Here is a 13,026-nt window from a genome sequence, read left to right as displayed (position 1 = left end):
CATCCAGTTGAGATTGGCAAGTAAAATAAATGTGGTCATACTATCCCCTCTTCCATAGCCCGGACTCGCCACTGCCTACCCATGAGCTCTGCAGGAGCAGAAGGGACACTTTTGATGAGAGACCTGCTGGCCTCATGTGGGGGAGAAGGGAATTTTGGGTATAGAAGCAGGTCCTTAGGATTGGGGCTGGGATTCCCTGAGGCTTTGGGCACTATTCCCCAACCATCCTGGTCTTTCTCAAAAGCTGCCAGCCCCAAGTCTCCACCCCTCCTAGCACTTTCCGGCCTCCCATGGGCCATGCCCAGCAGGGCTGGGCCGGCAGACACACCCAGGCAAGGCTATCTGGCCCTGCAGGGAAGAGGGCCCTCCTTCAAGCAAGAAGCAGGAGGGGCTGAGCAGGACTGGTGGCTTTCTCAAGCTGAGGAAACGTCCCCAAATGCTCTAAGGACTGCCAGCTCAGCTCTTGCAGCCTTTGGTTACTTTGAAGTGAGTAGCAGAATTGGAAAGATCTTTCTGGAACCAGCACCATCTTTCATGGGAATGAGTCTCAGCTCTTCTGCAAGGGGTGTTTCCAGCTATCTCTTGAGTAGGCTGAGAAAATCCTCCTCACCTAGGCAACCCCTCTGGAAGTGCTGAGCCCCGACCTGGCACGTTGGCACACTTCCAGGTGGGGCAGTCTGGCCCCCTGCCCCAGGCTGACCATGGTGTGGGAAGGGGTGGGAGGATTGGGCGGGGGGAACCTCTGCCCTTCTGCCCACAGGTGGAGCTTAGGATTGGAGAGGTGGGGTTTGAATCTAGTCCCACTGCTCAGTAGGCAGATCTTGTGTAAGACTCTTAGTCTCTCTGGGTCTGTTTCCTTACCTCTAAAATAGCAGTGGCACAAGGAACTATATGAAAGCAACCACATAATATGCTCAGCTCATAACAGCTCATGTTTAATTACTCATTTTGTATCATGCCAGCTCCTATTCTACACGAATTCTTACAATGACCCCTTGAGGTGGGTATTGTTATTATTCCTCTTTTCTAGAAAAGGAAATTGAGGCTTAGAGTAGTTAAGCATGTTGTCACTAGTTATCCAGCTAGTTATTGGTGGAGCTGCAGCTCTATACCCTGCTCTCAGTGGTTATTATTACTAATTAGTGCATCATCACAGGATCTCTATCCCAGACTACTATTGGATGGAGAGAAGTACATAAAAGAGATCACAGGCTTGTTTTAATGCTATAGTCTTTACATGAGGACTAGAGGGAGGATTGCTGAGAACCATCCTGTAAATAATAGGAGGAAGAAAAGCTCAGAACAAAAACTAAGATTCTCGAATGATTATTTACAATGGTAATAGACCTTACCCAAACCCTCCTTATTGAATATCATCTGTTATTACATGCTTTCCTATATTTGAGCACTCTATTTCATTTGCCCTCACAACCCCATCTCATTACTGACAGCCAGAGCAAGTATTCATTCCCAACTTATCTATGAGGAAAGCGAGGCTCAGAGAGCTTCTGGGGTTCCTCAGGTATAAATGGCTAACCCTTCTTAATAAAGGTCACTAAAGTTTCTTGAACAGTTACTAGGTGCTGGGCACCATGCTAAGTGCTCAACATGTGTCATAATTTAGCAACAGTCTTCTGGTGGGTGTATTTTGTCCATTCATCAGATGGAAAAATCAAGGCTTACAGAGGCCAAATAACTGGCCCCCAGACACACAGCTAGAGAGTAACTCCCAAACATTGCTCATAAGTGCACCTTGGTGGTAGTGATGAGGGGAATTGGCCATTCTCACTCCAAGAACCTACTTTGTGCAGTGTGCCTGGGACGTGTAGAATGTGGGAGACACAGTCCTCGTCCCAAGAAGGTCACCGGCAGTGGGACCCGAACAGGGACAGACCCGGACAATCCCAGCTCTGCTGCTCACTGGCTGAGTGGTGGTCAGGCATGTTTAATCATAATAGCTCCTGAGCTTTTATTTGCTGTGTAGGGCTGCCATGAGGGACATGGGTTTTTGTTTTTAGAGATAGTATCTCACTCTGTCACCTAGGCTGGAGTGCAGAGGTGTCATCAGAGCTCACTGCAACCTTGGACCTCCTGGGCTCCAGCGATCCTCCTGCCTCAGCTTGGATAGTTAGGGCTACTGGCGTGCACCGCCACACCTGGGTAATTTTAAGTTTTTAAATTTTTTGTAGAGATGGGGTCTCACTATGTTGCCCAGATGGAGAGGGATATGGTTAATGCAAAGCCAGGATGCTTGGCACTCAACATAGAGAACTCACTATGGTTCAGCTGAAGAGCAGAAACACATGTGGCTACCAGTATGAAGCAACACTTGCTAGTATTGACCTTGAGGTTCAACCAGAGGTATGCAAAGAATTTACTGGAGCAAGTTGGGTTGGGCACATCAAGACAGGCTCATAGAAAGGGTATGAACTTGGGCTTGTCTTTGATTTAGGGCAATAGAGCCCATGGGAAATGCACATGAGTAACTCTAAAGAGCTGGTGGGCGACTTTTTTTTTTTGAGATAGAGTCTTGCTCAGTTGCCCTGGCTAGAGTGCCATGGTGTCATCATAGCTCAAACCTCAAACCATCTTATGCTTGCGTGCGGATTAAGAATCCTCCTTCCTCAGCCTCCTAAAGAGCTGCGACTACAGGTGTGCGCCACTGTACCTGCCTGGTTTTAAAGAATCAATGTTGGCCTTACCTCCTTTCCCTGGGGCCAGATCCTCTCTGCTCTCCACCTCCTGGCAAAGCTGGGCATTACAGAGAAGAGATGCCTTGGGCAAAGCTGCGGAGGCAGGAGAGAGCACGGAGCTTGCAGCGCTTTGGAAGAGGTGCGGTGGGGGCAGATTTGAAGGCAGGGCATTGGCCGGGGGTGGGGAGAAGTGGGCAGCGGGTGACTCAAGGACCTGCTGTGAAGGTCCTTGGACCCCCGGTAAAGGTGTGTGCTCTTCGCTGTGAGGGCTGGCAAGTGAAATGAGGCAGAAGTCAAGGTCCATGACAAGGTGGCCACCAGAGCAAGTGCCACAGAGAGCTCACGATAAGGACTGGAGATGACCACTGGCTGCGGGAATTAGGGACCAAAGCGGGGACACCAGTGTGGGTGGCAGCAGCGGTGGTAGGACACAGGCCTTGAGCTGGGGCCTCCCAACCTGTTTTCTGTAGTAGTGGACAAAACATGCTGACTGTCTTGACAATGAGCTGTGTCCCGCTCCCAGGGGAGGGGCCCTATGAGTGCCAGCAAGACTGTCCCCAGACAGGCTCGACAGACACACAGCAGCACAAAGGCTACGGCTAGAGTAGGCCATCCTGAGTCTAGGCCCTCTACTTTCTGGCAACTCTACAATCTTGGCAGTGAAGATAAGTTGAAATCTAGATTTTTTTCACATAAAGGTCTATAGTGTAGGGAAGGCCAAAGATTTGAATGATGCTTTTCTCCCACTGCTTTCTACCTTCTTACTAAAATGGTCCACGCTCGTGGTGGCTCAGAAGCTCTTGTCCTCAAACCTCCTCAAAGCCCCGGCTTTGTGTAAATGAGACTGTCATGGCTATGTCACAAAATCAAACTGGCTATGTCACAAAATCTGCTACAGCAGCACGGTGTTAACACCCCTATTAAACACTTCTTTTCTCTGGTCAATTCGGTCAGCATGGTCTGAATTACTGGACAAACAGCCCTGGGATATACTGTCACTTGTTGCATTTCACTGTCCCACTTATGTGACAAAAATACATCGGTTCCGTTCTGATTTTGTTCTGGTTATCGGAAGTTGGGCCCGGTGCTGTCAAAACTGGGATCGATGTTCAGCAGGAGCAAGAGAACAAGAAATGAAACACAGCCGTGCACGCACTTATGAATAAAGCACACCACTTTATTCACCGGGTTGCGAGTACAGCAGCGACGGGGGTGTCGTGGCGAAGGAGCGCAGTCAGTGCCGCTGGCGACGGGGGCGTGGAGCGGGTCAGCGGCGGTAAGCACAGCAGCGTGGAGCCGGCGGGCCACCTCGTCCTCTGCACACAAGACGTGTCACTCGGGGCGTGGACACATACCCACTCAGTTTCACAAGGAACACAACACAGCTTTTCGAAAGGAGTTCTTCTAAATATTTGCTTTCATATCTCTGAAACTGGGGGGCGGGGGGGGGGGGAGAGGGCAGGAAGAGCCACAGGCCTTCCAACATTTGGGGGAAAAAAAACATAAACCCAACTTAAAATGCAAGAGCTTCGCTGCAGAGCCGTCAGCCACTCGCAGAAACCACACACGTTATTGGACAAGTCTGTACATAAAACCCAAAAAGAACATCAGTTTTGCAGACAATGGTCTCCTCTTCCGCACGGTCAAGGAGTGCACGGCATACACAGTCAGCGAGCGGCTCGCATCTTTCTGAATGTCAGTGTCTGCAGGACCGTCTGCATCCACCTTTGATCCATGGGTGCGGGAAGTGACTCATGGGAACTTCAGTCTTGGGAGAGACACAATTTTGGGAAGAATTTTATTTAATGATAACAACCGCCACTCAATTACACTAAGCTTCAGAAAATGTTGGATTTGTTTAATTTTGCTGCGTACACATACATTGTTTAGAAAGTTTTCTTTCAGCTTAAACGGACCCCCTCCCCCTTTCTTCTTGAGTTCGCCATAAATTAAACTTGCCCAAATAAAAACATAGCGATCCATATGCAAAGTGTGTCTGTCGCCATCTCCTACTGCTTCCTGGGCAGCAAATGGAAAAATAAAGATAGCTAAGTTTTGTTTTTTTTTAAAACAAAATGCCAAAGTGAAGGTTTCTCTCTCTCCTATCACAATGTAGTTGGGTAATCCTCTTATTGGACATCATCACTGTAAGTTGGTAACACTGCAAATCTCAAGCCCTAAATCATCTCTTTTTCTGGATAGAGAGTTCTTCCACCCAGAAAAAAAGCATGAAAGAGCAAGTTTTAGGGCATACCGACAAACACTTGGTTCATCAAAAGAAAGCAATTTTAAAAATCAAATAAAATCAGGACCGGCATAGCAAATTAATCAGCTACCAGAAATACAGAAGTGGTGATTTATAAAAACCGAGCTTGCTTGAGGACACAGAAAGGCTGATGAGACAGTTCATTCTCCTTCCACCGTCTTATGTGACAGTCGGAAAAAGGCTCTGTGAGACACACCCTGGAGTGGTCACCTGTCCCTACAACATGCCAGAGGACACCAACACCAAGTTTGCTTGAGATGGTTTTTAGAAGGACTTATCTAGTCAAAAGTCATTAATTTGAATTTTTCAAACTTGCAAAAGCATATATATATTTTATATAATCATCCAAGAAGCAATTCTTAGAAAAAGATGTTTGCTTCAAAGTGTAAAGAAATTCAGTGAAAGTTTTAGAAATATTACCAGCTAGACTTCTCCAAGTTAGAGTTGATTGATATGCCAGTTTGGGGTGGAGAGATGAGAGTTGAAAAAGAAAACTGCTCCAGTCTCTGCCTCAGAAGAGGACACTCAGCTGGGCGAGGACAGAATTGAGGGGGGAGGGGGTGGAGATGGAAGGACATGACAGATAGAAAACTACCCTCGTTTTTTTTTTAACCCATTAACTCTAGTTTTCCTCTCTGAGGTTTCAAAGAACAGGGTGCTTATGTTTAGTTATTGAAGAAGTCATATTAAGAACATTTCAGACTAACCACCAAACCAAAATGTAGATGCATAGCTAGCTGTACAAGTTTCCAAATGCTCTTCATATCTCCTAATAAATCACGCAGGAAGACTACATGATAGCCTGGATTTTTCTGGAAGAAATTTTAAAGGAAGCACTGCCTTTCACATAGTCATGCAATCAGTATGCACTTAGAGTCACACGTAAGTCAAATGCTCAAAAATGTAGCCCTTTATATATGCACCAGGGAAGCCTGCCATGTATATAATTCCTTTCCTAGGGTGAACAAGCTCCATTAATCTGAGTGTGTGAACGAGTACAACTTTCATGTGTTGTACAAGGCAGGGGTAAAGCAGAGAACATCCATCTCCTGAACTGTGGCTTGGACAGTTTGAGAACAAGCACGCCGAGCCCAGTTGAACAGAACTGGTAGAACACCGTAATTCATACGTTAGGTTTGGCAATGAGGAGAACCAGATGCCCCATGACCTACCCTTCCAGCTGGAACCATCTGCTGGGAAACAGAGGAGGGGGCCACCCCGCATTGTGGTGTTCAGCGACCCCTTCCAAGGCCGAGCACTACTCTGCTTGCAGACCAGAGGCCGCTGGTGTTTCCTGGCAGTGCGTTTCTGCGTGGTGCAGTTTAAATTAACTAACATGATACTTGATGTCGAAAGGAATTCTTTTTCCCTTCAAGTGGAAGGGAAAAAGAATCTTTGGTTCAAAAGATACAAGAAAAGCCAGATTTCATTAGTGGGGCAGATTTAGGGTTCAGTTCTTTAACTATCATTGCAGTCTTAGGCAGGCCCCTTAACTCTGGGTCTCTGTAACATAAAGGAGCGGGTGCCTCTTTTTTTCAGTCTAATGTCCCCATTCCATGACAGAGCCATGTCCTCTTTATGTAGACCAAGACATAGCAACTTTTTAAAAAAAACAAAACCACCTGAGCTGGGCTCGTCTGCTCAGGCCACCTCGTCAGGGTCATTTGCTAGACGTGTTAGTAGGTCCAACACACACACACACACGCACACGCACACGCACGTATTTGTGAGAGCAGTCCTCACACATTCAGTGCATAGCAGTGAGAGCAAATATAGATTCCTTCAGTAAGAGCACGGGAGGATACTACAAAACTAGAGTGTTCACTCCAGCACCCAAGTGACAGACTTGTGTCACAAGCCAGAAACGATGCTACTTGCTTTTTACCACTGGTGTCAGAGAGACAGCCAGTAATCCTAACACTTGGGGCCAGTAGGAAGAACGTCTGAGCTTTTGTTCTCAGTGGCCAATGGAGGAGAACTCAAATGCTTTCTTCTTTGGCTTTAAAACAGAGCTTAAATTCTGAAGCAGAGACTCAGAGCATGAGAATAGGATTTAGCTTCCTGTGTGTGGAGGTGCAGAAACTCTCCCCCATCTAACTCACGTCAGAAATCACGACGGGGCTCTACACACACGTTGGTGAAACCCTAGGCTCAAACCGGAATCTGGTGTTGGAGAATGTGAGGGCGCTGGTGAGCTGTTCTGACCTCCACACCCAGCCTGATCCTAGCTCTGAGGTCTCCACACCCAGTCTGATCCTGCCGTGAGCCGCATCTGCACGTGGCTTCTAAGCACCAACACCCTGCCAAGAAGGCCGCCATGCTGGGGTGCGGGTTAGCCTCGCTCTTGATCTTCCAGTCACATGCGCTTGTGCAAATGTCCCACAGAAACTGCAGCACAATGGGACAGACATTCAAGCGGAAATTAAGAAGTACATGCAGACTCACAAAGCTCCCCTGGGTGAGTTACACACACACACACACACACACACACACACACTCTCTCTCTCTCTCTCTCTCTTTCTCTCTCTCTCTCTCTCTCTGAAGTCAACAGTACTAGGCAAGAAGGAACCCTGAAAAGGCCAAATTAAATCCATTTGAGGGAATCTACTTTGGAGTTGCAGAGATTTAAGAGAGAAGAATGTATTTTTCCTTAGCCGGTTACTGATAAAAGCTTAAAAGCAAAATCAGTGAGGGCTTGATCTGATTCAAAGGATGCCAGATAGAGGGCAGAGGACACTGAGTGGAAGAACTTGCACTGGTAGGACATAAACTTTTTTTTTTTTTTTTTTTTTGCCAAAAGTGATACGGCCTCTGGGCAAAATCACCAACAGCATGCAACTGGCCAATCAGGAGACAATTTCTGACTTTCCTTTCTTTGCAAAGGTGGAGCCCAAGACAGCTCCTGTCCCGGGTGGGGAGCAAGAATCAAGCTACCTGGAGCAGAAAGAGGTAAGGGAGGATTCCCTTTCATTCTTTTTCCTTCTCTTTCTCTTTAAATAATTTTTAAAAAATAACAGCTAAGCAATTTGCCAACCAGGTTCTTAGCAAACAGAAGAGAACAAGGAGCTTGTTAAAAATTACTTTTGCTGATGTTTCAGCTCACTCCAGCAGAGCTGCCTGGTTCCCTGATGGGTTTCCATTCCCGCAGAGCGCGGGCAGAGCTGCGCGAGGCCAGCTAGGAAGGGCGAGTGCAAAACTGCTGCTACCACATGGACATGTCCCTCGAGCTCTTCCTTCGCAGCCATAGTGCTGTAGAATAAATATATTCACGCTCTGGAATTATCACAACTGATTTTTCCCATGCGGCATCCTAAGGGCACTTGCTGGCTTATCCATACAGTCACTGCTATTGTTGGACAACAGTTAAACAAAAATAAAAGAGGAAGAAAAGGAGCTCCTGTTGTGTACATAAAGTAATGTAAAAGGTCACATGTGGACACCACTGCAGAGTTTGGGAACATAGAAATTTCTACCCCATTGCTTCTTGGCAAGTATTACTGTTGGTTGGCCCAATATTGGACTCTCGGGTGTTTTAACCAGATTTTCCCTTTTTGGTGTTGCTGAGGGCCAGTAGTTTGCAAATTCTCCAATCAAGTTTGGCCTCCATACGACATCCTATTATGCATCACCGCCATTGTCAGTCCTTTTTCTAATTGCCATTTATGTGTGGGACTTAGAAGAGTTTTGCTCTTTTCTTCATGTCGTTGCGTCTCCAAAGAGGTAATCTGTCAAACTCCTGTATGGACATTCCAAAGATATCCCGAAACACTTCAGGGGCTAAGTGGCGCTAGGAAGAGAGAAGAGAGCAGTGGTCAGTCTTGACGGTCACGTGGAATGGATGGCCTTGAGAGCTTATCTCCTGTTTATAAACAGTCACCGTGAAGGGCAAGGCAGAATGGTGGGGGAGGAGTTCACCTCCCATGCTTGCCACCAGGCACTGTCATGTAACTGAGCTCCTTATCTGGTCGGGCCAGGTGAGGAGCCCCTTCCCATCAGATAAAAGAGCTGGCAGAATATTAATGGTTATTATGACAACAACACTGACTAGTGGTGGGGCACAGGACAGTGATCTAGGATGTGGGAGGTGATTTCACTTCAGGTCCTTGGGATGTAGGGAAGACACAGGGGACCAGAGCAACAGGAAGCTAAACAGAAGGTGGCCGGAGTGGTTTTTTGGGAGCCTGGGGCTTCCTCTTGGCCCAGCAACAGGAGGTTGGTGGATGCCTCATCTACCGGGGAGACTATCCACCTGCCACCACTCCTAGAAAAGTTCCCCTGTGACACTGGAGCCTTTATTCTCTGTGCCAGCCTGACCTCCTATGCAAAGGTACTGCCTTTCGTCAAGAGAAATTAATGATTCTGAGACTGGCAGGCAGAGCATTTTGTTCATTAAAATCATTCGGATGGAAAACTACAAGGATTAGTCTTCCATGTCTAAGGAGGTCTTGGGTATGTGTACCCAGATAACCCTTCAACAAAGAATGCGGAAACAGCCACGAAAGAAATTTGTCCTGTATAAACCTCTCTCATGAGAGTTCCCTCCCCCGAGCCCAGTGAACTCAACCCGGGCTCCTCAAGGGAAGAAAATGACCTGGGGCTATCTGGAAAGAGATGGAGACGCCCACTCCATCACCAGCCATGATTATGGCAACATCAAGTTTCCAAAGAAAATGGCTGAAATCAGACCGTGTCTCCTAGCTGGTTGTTCTGGATATTATTATCAGGCATTTTAATGCTGACCGAAGTGTAAATCTGAATTTCCCTCCAAAGTTATCTCTTAGTTCTATGTATGATATGAGAATGGTCTTTTTTATTTTTGTGCTTTCACTGAAGAAATAAAACATTTCTTACAGGAAAGTTCTGGGGAATGCATAGGGATAGTCAGTTGGGACCTGATTTTTTTTTTGTTTTTGTTTTTTTTACCTCCAGCCTGGTTCTGTCCACGTCTCGTAGGATTTTGTTGCGCCCTCTGTTGGTCACCATGAGCATTTCATATGGAAATATCTGAGAAGGAAAGAAAACACCTCTTCTATTTTATTAACAAGCAGAATCTGGCTGGGCACGGTGGCTTATGCCTGTAATCCTAGCACTCTGGGAGGCTGAGGCAGGAGAGACCAGCCTGGGCAACAGTGAGACCCCATCTCTACTAAAACTAGAAGAAATTTGCCAGGCGTGGTGGTGCGCCTGTAATCCCAGCTACTCGGGAGGCTGAGGCAGGAGGATCACTCTAGCCCAGAAGTTTGAGGTTGCAGTCAGCTATGATGATATCTCTGGACTCTAACCTGGGTGACAAAGTAAGACTATGTCTAAGAAAAAGAAAACAACCAAGCAGAATCTGTGTAAAATCTAGCAATCCCAACACCGCCCCGAAGAGATTATCATGACTGCATCCGAGTGATGGGTATTCTTCCCGCAAGAGCGGAAGCTCCTGTTTCCAGGGGACAGAGACAGATTCCGAAACATTCCCAACTTTCCACTGGTGTCTCACGTAGCACTGTGCCTTCGGAGGGCTTTGGTGAATGTAAGAATACTAACTTACTATGTGTTGGGGATGAAGGTAAAAATTAGAAGAGAATTGAAATCACAAGTATACATGTTGTCTTTACAAGTATACATGTTGCTGCTATATGGCAGGGATGCCTTCGTGCAGCGTTCAACAATCTTTGGTCCATGACTGGCTCATGAATGCATGGAGCCAGGTAGGCCCAGCAGCAGTGGCCTGGCAAGTGACATATTGAGATAAGCCCTGCTTACGGTCACCAGGGAGCACAAGCCTTTGGACACCTCTGGAGTTGCATGGTGTTCTATGCAGAGCTAGCATGACCAGCCATCCCAGTTTGCCTGGGACTGAGGAGGTCCCTGGGATGCAAGACTTTCAGTGATGATGCATGGAAGTTCTAGAAAAGTCCACAGTGCCCTGGGACATGTTGGTCACCCTATTGAAGTGGTCTGTCTACAGCTGCTCCACTTGGCACTGGATATGCCTTGAAATGCATATGGCGGGGGCCAAGGTAATACCTAGGTCATGGGGGAAGAAATGCTAGTACCTCACTGTGAACACAGAGCACACACCCTGCTGACCAGATGTGGCAAAACCATGGAATGGGAAGTGCTTTATGCCATGGCTTACCTCAATCTACCAGCCGAGAGCAAATTTGGCTTCCACATTTCCAGAATTGTGAAAAGACAGAAAATCAAGTCTTTTTAGAGCTATCCCACCCCCATATGCCAGAAAAAAGGAGAAGAGCTACACTTGCCTTTGGTTCCAACATGTTGGGCATAGACACTCCTCTGTCCATTCTCATTGCAGGCATGTGGCCATCCGGGAGGGTCTGCAACAGAAATGCTCATTCAAGCAGAAGCACAAAACAGGATGTGGACTGGAGGAGCACGTTGAGGGCTCCCAGACATCCCTGTTGGATCTCAAATCCTCACCACTGTTTTATAGATGTGTCATTTTAATTACCATGTACTTTTCAAAATGAGATCCTTACTGAATAAGAGCAGGAATATTGCTTTTTTGTAATCAAGCTGGGGAAAGATGTTGGCTTAAGAGCTATGGACTAACTCCTGAATTTAGGCTCCACATATGAAAGTATATGATACATTTTAAATGGCCAAGTCTATTATTGTTATTTTCTTATCTTTAATCTTAGTTTTCTTTGCATTTCCCCCCTTCTCTCATTCTCCATCACCGTTTTACAAGATGTAGGTTCCAGTGAGAAAAAAGGAATGCATGAGAGCAAACCGCTCTTTCCTATTGGCCAAGATGTGATTGTCTTTTCATCAGGGAATGGGTGAGAACAGGGAGGACTAGAGTACTGAGAGGTTGTTACTAAAAGAAAAAAAAAAAGTATAGAAGCAGAGGCCTAATGCTGATCCATTTCTACCCCAGAGAGGATTCTCTAAGGCCAGGGCAAGAGGGTCCCCCCACACCTAGCCTGACTCATGCAGTGTCCCCAAGGCCTTGGGGACAGCTTGACCCAGGCACCAGGGATAGGCACGCCTGCTCTTCATAGCTATGGAGCAATGACGGGTCAACCACAGCAAGCATCTTCTCAGCAGACACTGCTGCCCTGGAGCACGCAGTCTGGATTGGAAACTGGCTGTTCTGCCCGTGTGGCCAGCTCAAGACAGACAAAGTGTGCCATACCTGGTAGTCTGAAAAGGAAAGGAAAAGAAAATATCATAAGGGAAAGACCATGGAACAACATGGAACCATTAACAGAGAGGTTACATTCTAGTGGAATTCTCCCAAATACTCCCCAACAGACCATGTCCTCCCGCTGCCCCAGGCTCTGCGCATGAAGAAGCCTATCCTACTCGCCTCCTCGAAGCCGGGAAATGCCCACTCCAGTTTTAGTGATTAGTTACAACATCCTTTTCTCCTGGATGTTTTCCCCAACAACCTAAAGGTGCTGCTTCCTTCTCTCTGTATCTCTGTCACAGCATTCACCACTCAGACACAGAGCTTCATTCTCTCTCTCTCCCCCCACCACACACATTTTTTGTTTTTTTAAGAGACTGGGTCTCACTCTGCCACCCAGGCTGCAGTGCAGTGGCATGATCATAGCTCACTGCAACCTTGAACTCTTGGACTCGAGCAATCCTCCTGCCTCAGTCTCCCAAGCAGCTGGGATTACAGATGTGAGCCACTGTGCCCTGCTAATTTTTTAAAAACATTTTTTGTAGAGATAGGGTCTCGCTGTGTTGCCCAGGTTGGTCTTGAACATCTGGCCTCAAGCCAACCTCCCACCTTGGCCTCCAAAAGTGCTGGAATGACAGACGTGAGCCACCATGCCTGGCCTCTGCCATATGCATTTTGAAGGTGGGGCCATGTCTCCCTTATTGCTATAGCTCCAGGCACCTAAGGGAGCAATCACTAGGAACAGTGGATGCTTACAAACTTGCTTCTTATGGTTTCATTGCATTGGAGATCCTCTGACATTATTTTAGTAATTCTCGACTAGGTCACAGAAGGCCCTCCTACTTTAGGGCTGTAATACAGCATGAACACAGCCAAACACCATGATTACGAATCTCTCACGCACCGCGGCCAGTCGGCCT

General features: G+C 47.1%; 1 protein-coding gene across 4 annotated transcripts in view; it reads right to left on the bottom strand.

Annotated features, from left to right (window-relative positions):
• Positions 1–3,849: 3,849 nt before the first annotated feature.
• The window catches only part of ABLIM1 (actin binding LIM protein 1), a 290,610-nt gene continuing 281,433 nt past the window's right edge, over positions 3,850–13,026 (bottom strand). For 3 of the 4 annotated variants that reach the window (XM_076009764.1, XM_076009763.1, XM_076009765.1), the window contains exon 20: positions 11,270–12,120. In XM_076009764.1, coding sequence (XP_075865879.1) covers positions 11,906–12,120 — 215 coding nt within the window. In that variant the 3' untranslated portion in view covers positions 11,270–11,905. Of the gene's footprint in view, positions 8,747–9,882; positions 9,964–11,216; positions 12,121–13,026 lie in introns of those variants that run through there. The other variant, XM_012772677.3, reaches the window with a different exon arrangement.

This window comes from Microcebus murinus, chromosome 14, assembly GCF_040939455.1.
Source record: "Microcebus murinus isolate Inina chromosome 14, M.murinus_Inina_mat1.0, whole genome shotgun sequence".
Taxonomy (NCBI): Eukaryota; Metazoa; Chordata; class Mammalia; order Primates; family Cheirogaleidae; genus Microcebus; species Microcebus murinus.
The sequence above is the reverse complement of the archived record's forward strand: the minus strand, read 5'-3'. Positions and strand labels throughout refer to the sequence as shown.